This window comes from Equus quagga, chromosome 5 (assembly GCF_021613505.1).
Source record: "Equus quagga isolate Etosha38 chromosome 5, UCLA_HA_Equagga_1.0, whole genome shotgun sequence".
NCBI classification, from domain to species: Eukaryota; Metazoa; Chordata; class Mammalia; order Perissodactyla; family Equidae; genus Equus; species Equus quagga.
Window position 1 is genome coordinate 38,971,370 of NC_060271.1, and position 19,247 is coordinate 38,990,616.

Consider the following 19,247-nt stretch of genomic DNA (forward strand, 5'->3'; position numbering starts at 1 on the left):
TGACTCATCCGAGAGATTATAGCTGAAAAAGTAGCAGAACAGGATTTGAATCCTGGGCTTTTCCACTATGTGTCACCCGTTACGACAGGGGCACCCAGGATCCCTGACATCTGGCAAATTCCACAATCCAGATTTAACAAAAACTGAGTATTATAGGAAAGCACAATGCTAACAGCTCTCCTGCTCCTGGCATTCAACCTTGGTGAGTGGAGACACGGCTGGCAGGGAGGGGACCCAGCGTGTGGCTCTGGAATCCATACAGAGTGGTGTAGGTGGGGATGCAGAGCAGATCGACCAACAGAGAGGGACAGAGGGACAGAAGCAGAGCCACCTGGCCACGGCAGTCTCCAGACCAGGCAGGGCATTTGCAGCTGAGGGCGAGAGAGCAGTGACTTGCCCCAGGAACGGGAATTCCGGAGCGGCATGCTGTCCAGGCCCACGGGCCGCTGGAACAACTCACAGGGGTTATTACCTCCTGTTCTTCGGTCGCCAAGCCCTACAGCCCTGAGGGCAGGTTCCCAGGGAAGAGGCAGGAGCAAGGGGTAACTGCTCTCTCATCTGGCTCCTCCCTTCAGTGCAGAGAAATCAGGAGCCAGGCCAAACCTTGTCAACGCTTTGTGACCAGAGGGCAGAAGTCCCAGGCGCTCCTCGACTTTTCATCCCATTCCTGGCTCGATCTTAACCTCTCTGCTCTGGCAGAGCCCTAGGTGAAAGGTGTAGTTACATGTCTTTCCCACGGACATACATCCTGTGACCTTTTATAATGCGCTCCCAATCAAGTCAAGAGGCAGATGTTTACATCTCTTATGATCTTATCCGGAGACGTTCTCAAGTGTGACCCAGACTTGATCGAGATTTCCAATCAAAGGTCTGACTCATTGTTACGCGCAATCATCTGTTTTATTTTAAAACATGTCCACACTGCATTGAGCACCAACACAGATGTGACCAAGAAACCCACAGTCCTGTCCCAGCAGGTCATGGGTCCAGTGTACGACTTGGGGTCGACTGCTATTTTTCACAGTGAGAGAAAAAAGGAAAGGATAAAAAGATGAAATGGACAGCATTCCCAACTCCTGTTCAGGAATCTGAGCAATGAAACGGAAGGATATTTAAGCTCCTAAAGTTCTTCTAAAGCCCTTCTCTCAATCAGTCGATGTTCGAATATGGACCCTGGGCTGGCGGACCAGCTGCATTTTGGGCAGCAGAAGGGCACACTGTTTCAAATAACATCCACATATTACTGCAAAAAATGGGAGGGATGGGCTGTGTTTTCCAACTGATCATTTACTTTTTCCTGATTTATGAACTCGTACATGTTTAGAGGATGTCAGAATTGCACAACCACAATCATGACAGAGCATCTGCTCAGTATAAAAACTTTTTGCTTAGGAAAAAGACTTCAACTGACTATGGGAAGAAATGTACTGAGCTGGATGGGGCCAAGACAGAATGGCAGCTTGGGCCCCTTTATTCTGAGCTTTTCAATTATGACCCCACAGAAATCTGTGGTGTCTCATGAAGACTGGGGATATCTTTCACTTTTAAATCAAGTCTTCAAATCCAGCTGCTTTTTAAAACTTAATATTTTACAACATTATTTTTGCTTCCCCATGTCTTTCCTCTGAGGTAGCAAATGAAAGTTAGAAACCTGGCAGCTTCCATTCCCCAGGCCAGAGGCACACACAGGGCTTCTTTCTGTTCGGGGACCATCATGCTTCGTGGTTCTGGGACTCTGGAGCCTCTGGCACCACTGGGCCTCCAGCAGCCTCCTCAGCATCCAGGGCTGAGATCTCCATATTTCAGAACAAAGCAGCCAATCGGAAGGACTTGCGTCATAGGAAAGAGAAAAGGCTGCCCCCTTAGCTCTGGTTCCCCCACATCTGAAGGAGCAGAGGGGGCAGGTGGGAGCGAACCTTTGAGTTGTCGAGTCATTGCTGGAGAAGGCGGAAAAGCAAGACTAGGGGCTGCCCAGTGGCCTTGTTGTGAGAAACAAAACACCTTCTCCAAAGTATGGATTCCTGTTTATGATCTAAAATGGATGCCTTTGAAATGACTTATCTGGACCAATGAAAGACAGTTGCTCATAACATATTATCAAGTTTAAATTTTCTACTTGATTATTCACACTCAATCGGGCTTTCAAAATAGACCCAACTAGACCGCAACGTGGCCATTTTAACAGATCAGAAATTGCAAAATGCTCATGCCATTTACTGACACAGCAGTAGACCCAAAGACTCCATTGGTATAAATATTTTCAGATTCTTTTGCATTTTAACAATAACAGAGAATGGTCAGTACGAAGTCATGATAACAGTTGCTAACATTGAATTATATTGTCCATCTTAATTACAAATCAGTTTACACAGTTTTGCTCTATTTTATATACATTTTGTTTTTTAAATCATCTTTTACAAAATCTATATTTAAAAAAATTTTCAAAAGACAAGTGCTTAGAGGAGGAAGTCTTGCGAATTCTCTGTCTTTCGGTTACTTTTGGCAAGCGGAGGGATCACCATGGATTTTGAGTGGGGTGGCCAAGCATTTCCATGGGTCATCTTCTCCCACATGCCCAGGGACGGGGGAATCGGAAACTCTCTTTTTAAACATGTTGGCAGAAGGGCACAGTTCTTTGGCTCTTTAGGGCCTGTGAAAACAAAGAGAAAGGTGACTATCACTTCTTTTACTGGCCCTGTGAATGGTAACCCGTGAGTCATCGTTCCTATTGTCCTTTGTGTAGGTCTTCCAATCCTGGAACCTGGCACTCTTCTCTCCCTGCTCATTTCTCCTCCATGCCTGGTCCTCATGCAGCCAGGGCCAGATTCCCAGGCATTTCCAAACACATAAGTCTGCAACTTAATTGTCAATCGTGTCCCTCAACCCCTCCGTCTTACAGCATTTCTCCTCTCCCTGTCCCCCCAGTCATATGTCATCTCCCCAACAGAAATAAGAAAAAGTTTTCCGCTGGCTATGAATTTGAATGTTCTGAACTCTTAAGGAATTTTAATAGAGAAAGAATTCCTTCCCCTTATCTGTAGTCAATGCTAGGCGTACACCAGGGTGTGGGGCTGCCTGCAGGGCAGGAGCGGAGGGAGGGACCCCATCACCAGTAGAATCCCTCAGTGGAATGGAGCCCTGGCTCTGGGACTCGTGCTCTTCCAGAAACCACCTCCCTCTGATGATGGTGAGCCGGTGATTAGGTATATCAAGTTGAAACTTGGTTTGGGCTTTCCTTCAAGTTCAGTTGGTTGAAAAATTAAGACAAGAGGTCAGATTTGATCAGATCTCAACAGAAGTCAACTCAAGAGCCATCTTTGGCTCTGACTCTTTTCTTGGAACCTTCTAAGGCCCAAGTAGACACCAGCTCCCCTGGGGAAACTTCAGATGGAGTACTGGGAAGGCGTGGGACTTCTGAACATGACCTTTATTTAGAAGTTTCTATTAGTTCAAAGGAGTCCTAGAAATGACCGCCCTCATTTACCTATCAGATGGGAGTAAGTTATTTACTTACGAGAACCTTCCCGACATTTTTCGCACGACCACCATGATGATCCCACCAACGAATCCAATGGCTACTAAGACCCCAACTACGATTCCAACCAGAGTCACTGTCGACAAACCATCTGAATGAGAGGGAGAAAAAGCTTGAGCCGCAGATAAATAATATACTTGTGATAAACAATGCCACCGCCCCACAGCACACAGAAAATAATACGTCATTTCCCCTCTGTCCAGAGGAAGTTGACTTAGAAGAGGAGAAACTTTGCACTATTCTGATCTCATCTTATGAATGGAATATTTCTGGGTTTCAGGATCTATCAAGCATACCATTCATACTGGGTGGCTTCACTGGTAATTACTGGGTAGTATTTGCGTATGACTATTAAATTAGCCCCTATTTTCATTCTTAGTCACAATAAATTGTGATATGATACCATTCTCCATAGCTGTCATTAAGTGAATAGACTCATTTGTGGTTGGTTTATTTTCAAATACAGGCAATTCCCTTTTCTCTCTTAAAAGAGGTTTGAAACCTGATCTCCGGAAGTTCTGCGCTCTGCGCTTGTTGACTACAATCCAGGAAAAAATGTAATTCATCACAAAGATTAGGTTCAAAGAAATATTTTTTTTTAGCTCCCATAAGAATATTTTGATACCAAAATCTAGCCTACCTTTCTCAACTGTTGCCTTTGTGTTTCCATCCGTTTTCTCTGTAAAGAGAGAGATGTAATGATATAGAATTATTAGGATTTAATAACTATAATTTAACAATTGGCAAAAGATGAATTTACCCTACGTGGAAGGGAGAAAACACAAACAGAGGATAATTTCTGAAATAAATTGGATCAGGGAATTTTTAAGCAAGCTCTGGCATGATCTGGCCTTCACAACTGTTATTATTGAATTTATGAACACTACTTCACACCTATGGGTCCGCAGTACTTTCGTGTACATTACTTTTTTCTCATCCACATTAGACAGCAGAGTCAAGGAAACTGACCCACAGAGATTGCAACTAAATGGTCGGGAAGTTTCAGAGGTCGGGTAACAAAAGAATCCAAGGCTGTTGATTCTTGGTCCGATGTCAAGATCACGGAAAACTCCCCCACTGCAATGAGGGCTATTTTGAGGGATTTTCATTTTGAGAGCAATCCTCTAGATTTGGAAGATGTGGCCACGACTGTGATGCGTCTTGTGATATCTTTTCTCTGCTTTCTCTTGTGTAGCAAAATCCAGATCTTAAAGGGCAGCAATATGCCCAGCTAAGTTTAATGAGAGAACACACCCTTTGTGTTTCTGCCTCTGATACCTTAGGATTTCTATCTGCAGCCAAACCTAGTCCAATAGCTACAGTGTGACTATTCTCATTTACCTACCACATGGGTGTAAGTTACTCACGAGTGCCTTCCCATAAGCAAGCAATAAAATTGTCAGTTTTTTTTCAGATAATTTTATACATTTCCTATTTAAAAATAAAGTGTTTTTGTTTTCTTTTGTTTCTCCCATCAGTCTCTTAAAGGAGTCCTTAACTTCTGTGGATGGTAGCTGTTTATCTAGTTTGCAGATGGAGAAAAAGTCAAGATGTCTTCCTTGATTAAATGACACAATGGAGAGAAGTGACTCAGTCACACCCGCCCCTAGAACCTTAGCTCACAACTTGCAAGTTACCACAGATGTCCAGCAGCTCTCCTGATCAAAGGTGGAACCAGCCAACCATCGTCTATGAGATGCTGGCTTTTTCTAATGGCTGGGTTTGAAAGAAGCCATCCTCTTTGTACCAAGGCTGTCTTCCCCGTTTCAAGATGGCCCCAGGATAGGAGTCCCTGCAGGAGCTGAACCCATGGCTCTGGAGCATTTAAATGGAGCTCCAGCTGACTGTGCTTTCCCACCATAAAGACGTAGTGGGGAGCCTGCTGGGTTGGAAGCCTGCCCGGAACAAAAGTGTCATTGAATCAGCTCCCAAAGTGTCATCCTTGGCCGCCAACTCCCAGCAGCGACAGGTCAATCATTTACTTACCATGTCTTAACATGGTGGCTGCCAATTCTGGCCTCCAAACACGCCATTATAACCACCGATGCACCATTGGTTAGAAAACGTATTACCAAAAATAAAGTTTGCGGAAGATCCCCTATTAAATTAGAGCTTATGAGTTGTATACTCCCCAGCTCCCTCCCGATGACACTGTCTGTAATCAGGAGAATGTGTCATAAACGTGAACATCATCGAACTTGGACGTTTCATGGGAAACACATCTGCTGCCCTAATAAAATTTCCTCTTAAAAAAAACCGAGTGCTTATAATTAAATTTTAACTCACATGTGAAAATTTCTTAGGACACTGATGTCTGAAGTGGGAATGTGCCCTAAGTCACACTCTCTGTGACAGGGTGGGAGGGGACGAGAGAATAACCATGAGTATTTTCCAGGCAACTGAGAACTTTTTTTAAGGGATAGGAGAGGTATCCTATATGACAGAAAGAATATTCAGCCTGGAAGGCTCCATTTTCTGCTGCTAATTAGCTGTCAACTCAGGTTAAAAATGATCAATTCTTCTCCAAAATTTTAAAATGCTTCCCAATGACCAATTGTATTGATGATTCTTTCCTTGCTTAGCCCTATTTGGTTTTCTCCGTGTTTAAATGTCAACCATTTCTTTAGCATCTTGGAATGACCTTTAGGCTTTATTTTCAAAGCACTTTATGAGGCTTTTTTTTTCTATTGTGGTAAAATATATATAACACAAAGTTCACCATCTTCGCCATTTTTAAGTGGACAGTTCAGTGGCATTAGGCACGTTCACATTGTCGTGTAGCCATCACCACCATCCATCTCCAGAACTCTTTCCATCTTCCCAAACTGACACTCTAAACCCATCAAACAATAACTCCCATGCCCTGCCCCTGGGCAACCACTCCTCTCCTTCCTGTCTCTATGATTTTCACTACTTTAGGTACCTATCTAAGTGAACTCATACAGTATTTGTCTTTTGGTGACTGGCTTATTCCATTTAGCATAATGTCCTTACGGTTTATCCACATTGTAGCATGTGTAGGAATTTTCTTCCTTTCAAAGGCTGAGGAATATTCCATTGTATGTCTATACTACATTTTGTTTATCCATCCATCTATGATTTCCACATTTTAGCTATTGTGAATAATGCTGCTATGAACGTGGATGTACAAATACAAAGCACTCTTTAAATCTTCAGAAGTGCCATAGAGTTTTTAAAACCAGATTGGCTATTGTGTCTGGAAATGTACACGAAACAATAAAGAATAACTTTCTAGGTGTTCAGATGTGCAACTGGTTTGAGGAACCACTACTTTAGGCAAAGTCTTTGTATTTACTTTTGTTTAAAGATGGAAATACTTATGTGGATTAAATGATTTATGTAAAGTTGCTCAAGTTAGCAAGCACTCATTGCAGTTATTGGAGGATTAGTTCCTTTGCTCTCACATCCCTATCTACTATAAAATAAGGCACATTTTGTAAAAATCCCAAACAACTGTATTTCTCTTCAGAAAGCTCTAGAAATAGGAAACTACCACTTTCTATGGCTAAGTTGTAATGGCAATGATCTTTCCTCATTCTCATCAGCGATGGTGTAAACCTCATAATAATGGCAAAGACCCAACGTCCTCCTCCAAACTTTCTCTCCCAGGTGTTCTCGTCACACTGCTGCAGGTGCCGACTGTGAATCACAAGTACAATCCCCAATCCTGGGAAGACTGGTTTAGAAAAGATTCTTGCTCCATGTGTACCGACACGAACTCCATACAAGATGGTAAATATTAGTATTGACCCGATTAAGATTTACGTAGGTTGGCTGAGGTTTATGCTCTTGGATGTCAACACAAAGTTCTAAGCGTAGTATGACGTCAACTTAGGGTCAGCAACATGACACCAGGAACTACTTAACTTACCCTTGTTGGGGCATTATCACTAGCTGTCATTCAAGGTAGAGAGTTGTGTTCAGCAACCCAACAATTCGAATTCTGAACCTACCACATAAAGCTTGGTTCAGAATTGACTCTTGCATTCCAAAATGTGCCCTATTGATTATTATATTTGTTCATGGTTTTGGGAACGCACTGATTATGCAAAAGAAGGTCAATCCCTATTGGGATGATTGGTTTTCTTACCTGTGGGGTGACCAGTTAGCACACTTGGCGTTCTGGTGCTCTGGCTTTCTCCTGGGGTATGGACTGTGTTGCCTAGAGTTGACCGATCCTCGAAATCTCCACCTGTACTCTTTGTACTTCTTGGCACCTATTAGAGGTGTAAATGAGGCAAAACAGAAATAAAACATAATGCTTTAAAATATATACTCTGCCTTATAACAGAAAAGGATTTAAAGTGGTATACACACATAAACTAGACAATGACATAAATTTAAAGTGGAAACAAGATAATAAACAAACAAAAAGAAACAAGAGTGAGGACAGGAATAGAACCAAATCTACTCCAGAAATGAAAGCCAAATGTTTAGCACGACTTCCTAGGGTCTTAATTCTTCAGAAAATACCAGATCACCAGGCTTTAATTCTTTCTCTCCCTTGAACTTGAATGGCACTTCTGTCTGTAACAATTCCCTGGCACATATTATGGTTTCTCATCCTTCAATGCCCTCCCTCCCGCAATTAGAGTAATAGCTAGCTTTTATTGAGGGCTTTCTATGTGCCAGGCCCTTTAAATACAGCCATGCATTGCTTAACGAAGGGGATACTTTCTGAGAAATGAGTTGTTAGGTGATCTCATTGTGCAAACGTCACAGAGCGTACTTACACAAAAAACTAGATGGTATAGCCTACTACACACCTAGGCTCTATGGTACTAATCTTCTGGGACCACTGTTGTACATGTGGTCCCACGTTAACTGAACGTCACCATGCGGTGCATGGATGTATCTTCTCATTTACTCCATGAAAACCCGATGAAGTAGATCCTATTATTAGTTGTATAGGATCAACAAAGCTTCAAGAGATTAGACGATCACTTAGCCAACAAGCGACAGAAGAAGAGTTGGAAGATGTTCTGTTGACTCCAAAGTTCATGCCAATGTCACATTCAACAAATATGCCAGTGAGCACAGGCAACATCAACAAAAATCGACAAATGGAACCAAATCGAACTTAAAAACTTTGTGCATCAGGGGACACAATCAACAGAGTGAAAAGGCAACCTACGGAATGGGAGAAATATTTGCAGGTCCTATACGTGATAAAGGTATAAAGAACTCCTACAACTCAACACCAAAAAGTCAAATAACCTGATTAAAAAATGGGCAAACGACTTGAATAGAAATTTCTCCAAAGATAATATACAATGGCCAACAAGCGTGTGAAAAGATTCTCAATATCACTTATCATCAGAAAAATGAAAATAAATATCACAATGAGATTATTACCTCACATCCATTAGATTGGCTACTATCAAAAGAACAGGAAACAATGTGTTGGCGAGGACATGGTGAAACTGGAACCGCTGTGCACCATTGGTGGGATGCAGTTGCTATGCTATGCTATGCTACGCTATGCTATGCTATGCTATGCTATGAAAATGGTGCAAGTGCTATGGGACACAGGATGGAGATTCCTCAAAAAAACTAAAAATAGAACTACCATATGATCCAACAATCTCATTTCTGGGTATATACCCAAAAGAATTGAAAGCAAGGTCTTAAAGAGATATGTTCATACCCGTGTTCTCAGCAGCACTATCCACAATAACCAAGAGTTGGAAGCAACCCAAATGTCCATTGACAGGTGAAAGGCTAAACAAAATGTGGTATACACACACAATGGAATACTATTCAGCCTTAAAAAGGAAGGAAGTCCTGTACCATGCTACATCATGGATGACCCTTGAGGACATTATGCTAAGTGAAATGAGCCAGTTACCAAAAGACAAATACTGTATGATTCCATTTACATGAGGTACTTAGAGTAGTCAAAATCATAGAGATAAAAAGTATAATGGTGGATACCGGGGACTGGAGAAAGGAGAAAAAGGGGAGTTCTGGTTTAGTGGATCTAGAGTTTCAGATTTGCAAGATGAAGACATTTTGGAGATCTGTGTCACAACAAGGTGAATATACTCAACACTACCGAGCTGGACACTTAAAAATGGTTATGATGGTAAAATTTTATGTGTTTTTTTAACACAATAAAAAATTATGCTAATGAGTACCTGCTATGTGCTCAGCATGGTTCCAAGCCCTGAAGATATAATGTGAGTAATACAAATGCCCTGCCCTCTTGAAGCTTCCATTCTGGGATGGGGTGGCAGGGTATGAAGATATAACAAGAAACATATACAAAAGGTCATTTTAGATGATTTTAAGTGCTTTGAAGAAAACATGAGCTAGGTAGTGGACTAGAGCAGAGACTGACAAACTTTTTCTGTAGAGGGCCAAATGGGAAATATTTTCAGCTTTGCAGGCCATTCAGGCTCTTTTGCAACCAACTACTCAATTCTGCTCTTACAGTAGGAAGGCAGCCTTAGGTAATTCTCAACTGAACAGGCATTGCTGGGCTCCAATAAAACTTTTTTTTTTACCAAAACAGGCGGTGGGCCAAATCTGGTGGGTAGTTTGCTGACCTCAGGGCTAGAGGGTAACTTCTTGGGGGCAGAGTGGCTGAAGGGGGCAGCAGGATTACTCTGTGCCTCTTTGACATAACGTCTGAACTTGAGGGTTCAGAGAAAAAGTCAGCCATGGAAAGATCTGGGGAGTGTTCTAAGAAGAGAAAACAAAAACCTAAGGTGGAATAATTTCAAAGGCCAGAAGGGCCAACATGGCTGAAACAGAGAAAGTGCGGACAGCGGTGCCACGAGGTCAGACGGGTGGGCAGGAGCCTCTGTTCCGTGTTACTAACTAAATTATAAGCACCTCAAGGATCACAGGGTTGGCTGATATACGCCCTCAATGCCTCCCAGAGCCTGGCATCTTGTGTGGCCTATGGCAGGTGCTTAAGGCACATATGAATTGATTAAAATTCATTAGGTTAGGAACGTGTTGGTTGAGATTCCACATAGCCTACACCACTGTGGTCTGTGGATGGGTTCTAGTCTGTGCTATTACTGGTCTACAAAAAGACAAGAAATTGCAAATACATATTTAGAAACTTTTATAGCAAAGACAGTGCCGCAACATCCAAGACTTTTATTCTATTGAAAATTGGGCTGTAACAGATTGAACATCTATAAACCCACTTCCTTACCAGTCCGAGAAGCCTGGTGTACACTCTCAGATCCCCCGTGATCAGCACACCAACTACCTGCTAGCAAGATGACACTGGGAAGTACCTTTTGTTGTCAGCCACACAACAATTCCTTCGCATGGCGGCTCCCGAGGATTTGATTTATATATACATTTATCATATCCTTGCACGTGATTGCATGCCCACGGAGCAAATTCCTCCCTTCCTGGCGACACTCACCAGAGCTGGCGAGCCAGTAGACTCAGAGTCTTCACTGCCACCTGGAGTCACCACGCCGTCTTCCACACCTGGAGTCATAATGTTATCTTCTGGCCCTAATGTGCTGGCTGAAAAAGAAAAACTGAGTCAGGACTGAAGGTGGAAATAGTACAGGCAGACCCAACTGGCCGGGTACAATCAGATTATTTTCCTTCCCATTTCTTTTGAGGATTTTTGTGGGGTGGGGGTTGGTCATTTTTCCCACTAACCACAAACCATTCTCCTTGCAGCACCCCTAGCACGTACAATGGCCCAGTTATCTCCATTGCAAAACAAAGGAAGATGGAAAAACAAAAAGGTGAGCCCCAGCCCCTCCCTGGTGTCCCATGGAGGCAGGCTGAATGGGGGTGGACACCGTTCCTTTTCAGTAACGAACCAGATTCTTCCTGGTGCCATTTCATACAGTGAATTAATGTATGCAGGTTAACAGGATATCATTTAGACCTGGAAAAATTCTAAATTAAAGTCACCTGGAAAGTCTTCTAAAAATACCAATTTGCAGACTCTATCTCAAACCTACTGAACCAGAACGTCCAAAGGTGGGATCTCCATCTTTTTAAAATCAAGTTTGCTCTCCATTTAATTTTGAGACTGCTGTCTACCCGAATGGCTCTGACCACAGACCTCAGAGATTACACAGAATTCAACCTCTTCTTTTACACTTGGGGTTAATGTCTACAGGTGAAGGCCAATAATATACTTAAGGCTGCCGAGATAACCAACAGAACCCTTAGTGCACCCAGGGCTATAGGAGCCCTCACTGCCCCGGCCCTGGCGCTTCCGCATTAACATCGGACGAATGACCCTGTGGCGCCAATGAGAAAGGTTTCTGGAGCAGCAGGGGATGGCTGGGGTGGATGAGCAGGTTGAATTCCAGGACCAGGGGAGAACACAGATAGCCACAGTGGCCTCTTCTTCCACCTCTGTCACAACAACCTGAACTAATGACCGAGCTGGAGCATCATCTCAGCTCTTCAAATAATCCTTTCCACGAGTTAAAGCTCTGACTCACTGGCCACGGCCTCCCTCCCCAGGCTCAGAGTGGCTCTGGAAATCCCATGACTGACTGACTACACTTGCAAAATAAGCAAGCACGCGCATCCGGGGAGCAAGAGGGAGGGGCGCCCGGAGACTGCCCGGTGTAATTAAAGAGCAGATGTTTGTATCGAGGCAGAGCTCAAGTCAGCAGCCCCATTCTCGCCGTAGGATATATTATTTCTCTCTATGCTTTGACAGCCATGCCAAAGACACAGCTAGTAAATATTTGATCACAACTTCTTGGCTGATGCAGAGGGAGAAAACCTCTCAAGTGAATTCACTTGTTCCGTGAGCTGTCTCTCTTGGCATCTAGAGTTCTAATCTGAAACTGCCAATCAAAGGCTCTGAGGAGCCTCCTAAGAATATGCATTTATTTTTCATCTGAGGGGAAAAAGCTTTCACCAGTTAGCAACAACCGAATGCCTCAGTGCATGCAAATAGTTTGCCTCCCCTGCTGGCCATTTGCTGGGGTGGGTGTGGGGGTCGCGATTGGCTCCCACAAGGATTTATGACTCTGTGGTGCAGGCAGATGCTGAATGTATTTATCGAGCTCAAGGCGAAATATCGCTTTGCCTTCTTCTCCCGGACTGAACGCGGTTAACCGATCATCAATTTAAAAAATATTTTCTGGAGCTGTTCAGCAAAATCACTTACTATACGGCGTCCTCTAACTTTAAAAAACAAAAGCCACCCTTGCTTAGAAAAAAAAATCAAGTACTGAGTGAAGTTGGTTTGAATTCTTTCAGAGAAGGTTCAGTTCATTGAAAGCGTAACTTGATAAAAATTCCTCCTTGTTCTTTTTGGCCCACAGGGCCAAGCACTAAAATCCCTCTGAATAGACAAAGGGGGTTTTATGAATGACACTCATGATTAAGATGCGAGTCTTTGTCTCAGGGCCCTGGCATTCTTTTTGCTCCATGGGAAAGCTGATCTTTAACGAGAGATCCTCCACTGTCCCTCTTATTATTTTGGCTGAAGGCTGTCCTGGGTGAGGAGTTCCTATGCGCCCAGCCGCCGAGTTTCCAGCCAGCATTTGACGTCCCTTTCCCTTGAATGGTGAAATTCAAATCAAGTATCAAGGCCATTGCTCGCCAGTGGTTTTTTCCTCCTAAGACACGTGTGTGCACAGGCAACACACACAGCTGTTTACATAAGCCCGGTGAGGAACCCACAATAACAGCGTCAGTGCTGGAGCAGTGCACACTCCTGCTTACGTGAACACCTCTTCCTGACACACCCAGCCTCACCCAGCGGCGGGTCAGAATCAGTGGAAGTTTCCAAATACAGTAGCAACCCATCCATTTAGTTCAGAATTTGGGTGTGTGTGTTTTTCTTAAGAATGCGAGGCCAAAGTTTACATGACCTATGAGAAGATGATGCGATAAATCATTTTACCTTAAGGCTGGATGAATAAATGACAAGCAATAGCATATATTGGAGTATATGAGGAAGCCATCTGGTTTAAAACTAATACGGCCTGACCTTGTTTTTCCAGAAGGGGCTGACGTGGCCCGTTGAGCATACATTATACATCTGCTTTAAACACTCACATGGTCCCACAGCCAAGAATGATGCCCGTAAAGATAGGGATATTGCCTTCCCCATATCAGCATTTCTTTAAGGAGAAGCATTTCTTCCCAGAAACTAAGGATTAATGACTGACCTGCGTTAACTCATCTTGTGGCCACTGACCTGCTGACCACCAACCTGATGTGCACCATCACTGATCTGCACCAGCAAAGCATCTCATGACAATAGAAAAAGATATTCCTGTCATATGTGATGTCCGTTCTTTGTTCCACGATGGTATAGAACCGCTCTGTGCACCCCACTTCTTTGGAGAGCTTCCCATAGTCCTCAGACCTGGCTCATATAATAAACTCACCCCAATTTTGATTTATAGATTGATTATGGATTATTTGAGTCAACAAGCCCTTAAGTTTGAGAACAAGTAAGAACAGAAGAGATGCTTATTGGTGTGAAAGTACTAATTATGAATCATTTTTATCTGTGCACCAAAGCCTAGCATCTCTAAAGAAATTATTCTAATTTACATACATTTATGGGATGGCACTTCTTTAAAAATATTTTAGAATTTAGATGCAAGGTTAAATCATGCTGTTATTGTAACTGTATTGTAATAGTTCCAAACTGTTGAGAAAAATCTTTTGAACAAGTGTTTTCAGTTTTTGGTTTTACCTATATTTCTTTGATTAGTGGTGGGGAGTTGTTCCATTTGTTTGTTGGCCATTAGAAATGTCTTCTTTTGTGACCATTTGTCTTTTACAGTGTTCATCTTTTTTAGAGTTTTGCAAGTGCTGTTTATGCCTTAAGAATATAGTCTTTGGAATAGATGCTGCAAACTTTTTTTGGTTTTTTTGAGGAAGTTTAGCCCTGAGCTAACTACTGCCAATCCTCCTCTTTTTGCTGAGGAAGACTGGCCCTGAGCTAACATCCATGCCCATCTTCCTCTACTTTATATGTGGGACGCCTACCACAGCATGGCTTGCCAAGCGGTGCCAGGTCCATACCCGAGATCTGAACCGGCAAACCCTGGGCCACTGAAGCAGAACATGCGCACTTAACCACTGCGCCACCAGGCCGGCCCCAGACATTTTCTTTTTACTAGCTAGCATTTGCATCTCTTTTGTAAGTGGCAGCTCTGTTGCCAATCAAACTTTTAAGCCTGTTTTGTCCCTTTGACACAAATCTTACCTCAAGATTACAGAAATATTCACCCACCTATATTTTCCTTATGGTTACATAAGTTCTTACACTTAATATTTCTATTTATCTTATGAGGTAAAATGGGAATATAATTTGGTTTCCCCCAAAAGATTAGGCTGTCGTTCCAATAAATCTTCTTTTCCCCTTTACTTCAAAACTAGCTGTCATTGAGACAAATGTCTCCCTTCAAATACCGTGTCACAGTCATAGGAAAAACCTTTCCGCTCAAGGATCAGCTTAAATGGCCTGGGCACTGCGTCTGCCTCCTTACATACTGCTCGCCGTCTACAGACTCTTTCTGGAACCGATTCTTGCATCTATGCTCCCCTCACCATCAGCTCGCTCTTCCCCCACACATCGGCTGGCTGCTACCAAGTTAAATCAGCGCCAAGGATGTAGCTAGAATAAAACGGGGTGTAGACAGCAAGGAGGAAGAGTGGGCTGTTTGAACAGAAGTGCACTGAGGTGTTTCTGAGCTGTGGGGTCTACCTCACACGGGAGGCACAGCTTGTAACAACACCCTCCCTCACATCTGTTCAGCGACATCGGGTTTATGTGCTGTCTTCCACTGACTCAATTTCACAATAGCCCCGTAGCTGGGTTGCACTGGCATCATGGTCCCCATTTATCAGACAAGGAAAGTGAGGGTGATGAAGGCCTCTGCCTGACCAAACCATAGTTAGGCTCCTCTGAGTCTCAACCTTAAGCTTCTGTGTCCATCCTTGCAGAGTCCGCTTTCAGCAAGAATCCTGCTAAGTCAGTTTGGAGAGAAGCCCCCACCCCGACCTCTGATCAAGTTCCCCATCCCCCACCTTTGAAGCCTAAGCCCTTGGCCAGCTTTTAGCGAGAATCCTGTTAGGCCAGCATAGCAAGACCCCCTCCCCTTGACATCTCCTCTTCCTAAGTTTCCATCCCCTGACCTGGAAAGCCTGCTGCCCCTCCCTGGTTCTGACATCCTTCCTTCTCACCTCCATCCTCATCCTCTCGTAAATTTTTTTTTTTAAAGATTTTATTTTTTTCCTTTTTCTCCCCAAAGCCCCCCGGTACATAGTTGTATATTCTTCGTTGTGGGTCCTTCTACTTGTGGCATGTGGGACGCTGTCTCAGCGTGGTTTGATGAGCAGTGCCATGTCCGCACCCAGGGTTCGAACCAACGAAACACTGGGCCGCCTGCAGCGGGGCGCGCGAACGTAACCACTCGGCCACGGGGCCAGCCCCCTTCTCGTAAATTTTAATCCTGGTTGTCAGCAGCAACTGCTTCCTCTGCCATCCCACCTCCTCTCATGAAGTCCCATCTGCTCAGAATCTTCCGACCTAATTATTTAGCGACCCCAATCTTGATTTCCTCAAATGTATCCTCTTCTAGGACCAAGCGTTCAGAAGTGGTAGCTTACAAGGAAAGCGTGATTTGCTTTACACAAGGCTGTGTCTCTTTGAGCAGCCACTCTCCTCTTGGCTTTACAAATTAAGGCAGCAGCAATGATCAAGACTGGAATCTTCCAAAGGTTTACCTCGATATCCCCTGATGAATAACCGACAAGCAATAGAGTACACTGGAGTATAGGAGGAAGCCATTTGGTTTAGAACTAATTTGGTCTGATGCTGTTTTTCTAGAAAGCCTTGATGTGGCCTGTGGAGCATGCTTTCTACATCTGCTTTAAACACTCACAACGTCCCAAAGCCAAGAATGTCACCCTGGAAGATAGACATGTGGCTCCTCCCCTTATTGGCATTTCTTTAGGGATAAGCATCTCTTTCTAGAAACTAACGATTAATTACTGACTTGCTGAGTTCACCACGTGACCACTGACCTGCTGTGCCAGCAAAGCATCTCACGACTGTTGTAAAAGGGACATTCCTGTCATACATGATGCGTGTTCCTTGTTCCAAGATGATACAGAGCACTCTGACACCCTACTTCTCTGGAGTGCTTGTTTCCTTTGTGCAGGTCCTCTCCCTGGCTACATGTCCTTGGGCTTGGCTCATAATAAACTCACCCCAATTTTGATTTATAGGTTGATTACAGATTACTTGTGTCAACACCCCAAACATTTTCTGCACACCCGCTGTTTGCGGGGCTCCGTTCCGGGCACCGGAGACAGAGAAGAGAACAGGCAAAGGCTCTGTTCTCATGGATCTGGGTACTGGCGGGGTGGAGCAGAGGCTCATAACAAGCAGACAAGCAAGAAAGTCTCAAGGTAGCGCTCCTTCACCCCCCTGAGATCTCCGCTCACAGCGCACTTTCTCTGGGAGGCCTTCCCCAACCCCCATTGAAATCACCACCCCCCCAACATACACACACTCACACATTTACCACCTACCATGCTATATGGTCACTAACTGGCTGCCCCACTAGAACATAAGCTCAATGAGGCTGTTTTATCTCAGCATCTCCCTTGCCTAAAATTCCTGGCCCATACTGGGCACTCAGTAAGTATTTGTTGGATGACTAAGTGAACTCCAGATAAGTGAAGAGCCAGCCTAACTAAACCCGAAGCCCAGAACGAGCCTGGGACACTGCACACTCTAGAAACAGGGTGGTCAGGGTGGCTAGATGGTAAGAGACGAGACTGAGGAGGTATGGAAGGCCACTTGGGTGGCACTCTGTAAGGAGGGAGTTTTGATTCCAACTGGGGTGCTAAAGGAAGCCAGGAGATGCTCTGAGAAGGGGAGTGACATCAGTGAGTCCAAGAAGTCATGCCGGGTGCGAGTGGAGTGTGTGTTTCAGGGAAGGTGCTGGATCAGACTGAAGCAGAGCGATGGCTTAGATCCAGGCAGGAGTGGGTGATGCTGCACCAGGACAGCGGCTGTGGGGAGGTGAAAGAACTGGGCAGGTCAGAACCAGGAAGTGTCTGAAGTCATTACCCACCAACAATCAGAAATAAATACAAAATCTCAGCACCGAGAATTCACTTCACCATGTTACAGCTCTGAGGATCACAGCATTTAGGGTATGAATGGATGGACTGAGTAAGATATCCCCCGAGGATGCCGAGGCCTTTCCTGGGCTTCACGTTGTTCTATCAAGCTAGCCACAAAAGTTCCCTACGTGAGTTCAGGCAAAGAGCCTCCGCCCCACTTCCACCTCCACAGGAGGGAGAAGTCCATTGTACCCCTCCTTCTGCTGACCTGCAGCTTCAGAATCGGACAGCTGGAGAAGCAGCTTCGACAGAGTTTTATCTTGAAATGGGGAAGTTGATTTTAAAAATAAAGAAGGCACAAGCTGAGTTACCCTCGGGGTTTTCAAAGGAAACCTGTGGTGTTAGCCAATAGATTAAGGCATGGTCCATGACGGCTGATGTTTTCTAGCATCTCGAGCTGCTCCAGCATCTAAACGCACAGAAGAACCTTTGAAGACGGTTGTCTATGTGACCTTGGAAGGGTTTTTGTGGGCATCGAGAAGTAGAACGCTGTTTTTTTTCTTAGGACATCTTAGGAAGTTCTGGTTTTCCCCGTAAGAGAAACTGTAGGATAATGAATAAACAACTGATTCTAGGATCCCCCCTCCTAGTGACACTTGGGATGAAGGAATGCTTTCAGAGGGAGGTCAAAACATCTATTTGGAAAGCAAAAATAAAAACGCCTGCCTCTGTTCCTTTGCCCAGACACCAGCTTTAGCACATTATGTTTCTATCATGTCTCAATACTGTGCTCAGAAGCCTGAAGATAGACACACCCAGAACTGTAGGAAGGTGCCAACCTCCAACGTGTTCTAGTGCTCTGCAGACCACCCACTGTGATCACTGAGGTCCTCAGATCTTTGTACATCCTTCATCCCAATTCCAAACATCCCAAACTTAGCTGTTGGGGGGTGCTTCCTTAGTTACCATGAAGTGAGTTTCTGCCGCCAGAAGAAAGATGTTAAACTTTGCTTTTATTACCACATCTTTTGAGTTACTCCTCACATCCTACAGGCTGGCCCCTCTTCTGACTGTGTGTAGAACTCTTTCTTTGGAATATTGAAAGCCACTCCCTGACTCAGTGCTGTGTGCCAGACTCCCAGCTCCTGGCAGACACTGGGTTGTGGTCAATATAATCACTCATGTGGCCAATGGGTTCCCCCTCCGCACACACCCATCCTTTCCCTGGAACCTTGGAAAAGTGCTCACTGGATCGAAAGTTTGGCCGTGGAAATTCTAGGCACCTCCTAGAAGGTTTGGCCCTGCCACTCAGCATCCCACAGAAACGCACTCTCTTAATTTTCTTCCAGGCATGCATTGTGCTATTTGAATTCCACACTGTCCCATATTCTCAGTGTTGGGCACCATGGTAAATATTTAGCAGATGTTTGTTGAGTGACTGACAAAGAGTACAGTTACAGCCAAGTAGGAAATTTCTTTTGAATTATCACTTATATTATAATATGCCTGCCACTGTCCACTGTGCTCCCCTGAAGAAAGAGACAGCATGGCTGAAGAGAGAACCCTTCACCCAGGAGGAGGAACTTTCCTGCCCTGCTGTTTGATTTTTAATGAGCAGCAGCCTGTCCTCTCACTGTGT

General features: G+C 44.2%; 1 protein-coding gene across 2 annotated transcripts in view; it reads right to left on the minus strand.

Annotated features, from left to right (window-relative positions):
- Positions 1-881: 881 nt before the first annotated feature.
- PDPN (podoplanin) overlaps positions 882-19,247 on the minus strand; it is a 28,424-nt gene continuing 10,058 nt past the window's right edge. Inside the window, exons 1-6 of one of the 2 annotated variants that reach the window (XM_046662180.1) lie at positions 11,607-11,908; positions 10,944-11,050; positions 7,647-7,773; positions 4,176-4,214; positions 3,515-3,626; positions 882-2,650 (exon numbers count right to left, since the gene is read on the minus strand). In XM_046662180.1, coding sequence (XP_046518136.1) covers positions 2,644-2,650; positions 3,515-3,626; positions 4,176-4,214; positions 7,647-7,773; positions 10,944-11,021 — 363 coding nt within the window. In that variant the 5' untranslated portion in view covers positions 11,022-11,050; positions 11,607-11,908 and the 3' untranslated portion in view covers positions 882-2,643. Of the gene's footprint in view, positions 2,651-3,514; positions 3,627-4,175; positions 4,215-7,646; positions 7,774-10,943; positions 11,051-11,606; positions 11,909-19,247 lie in introns of those variants that run through there. The other variant, XM_046662179.1, reaches the window with a different exon arrangement.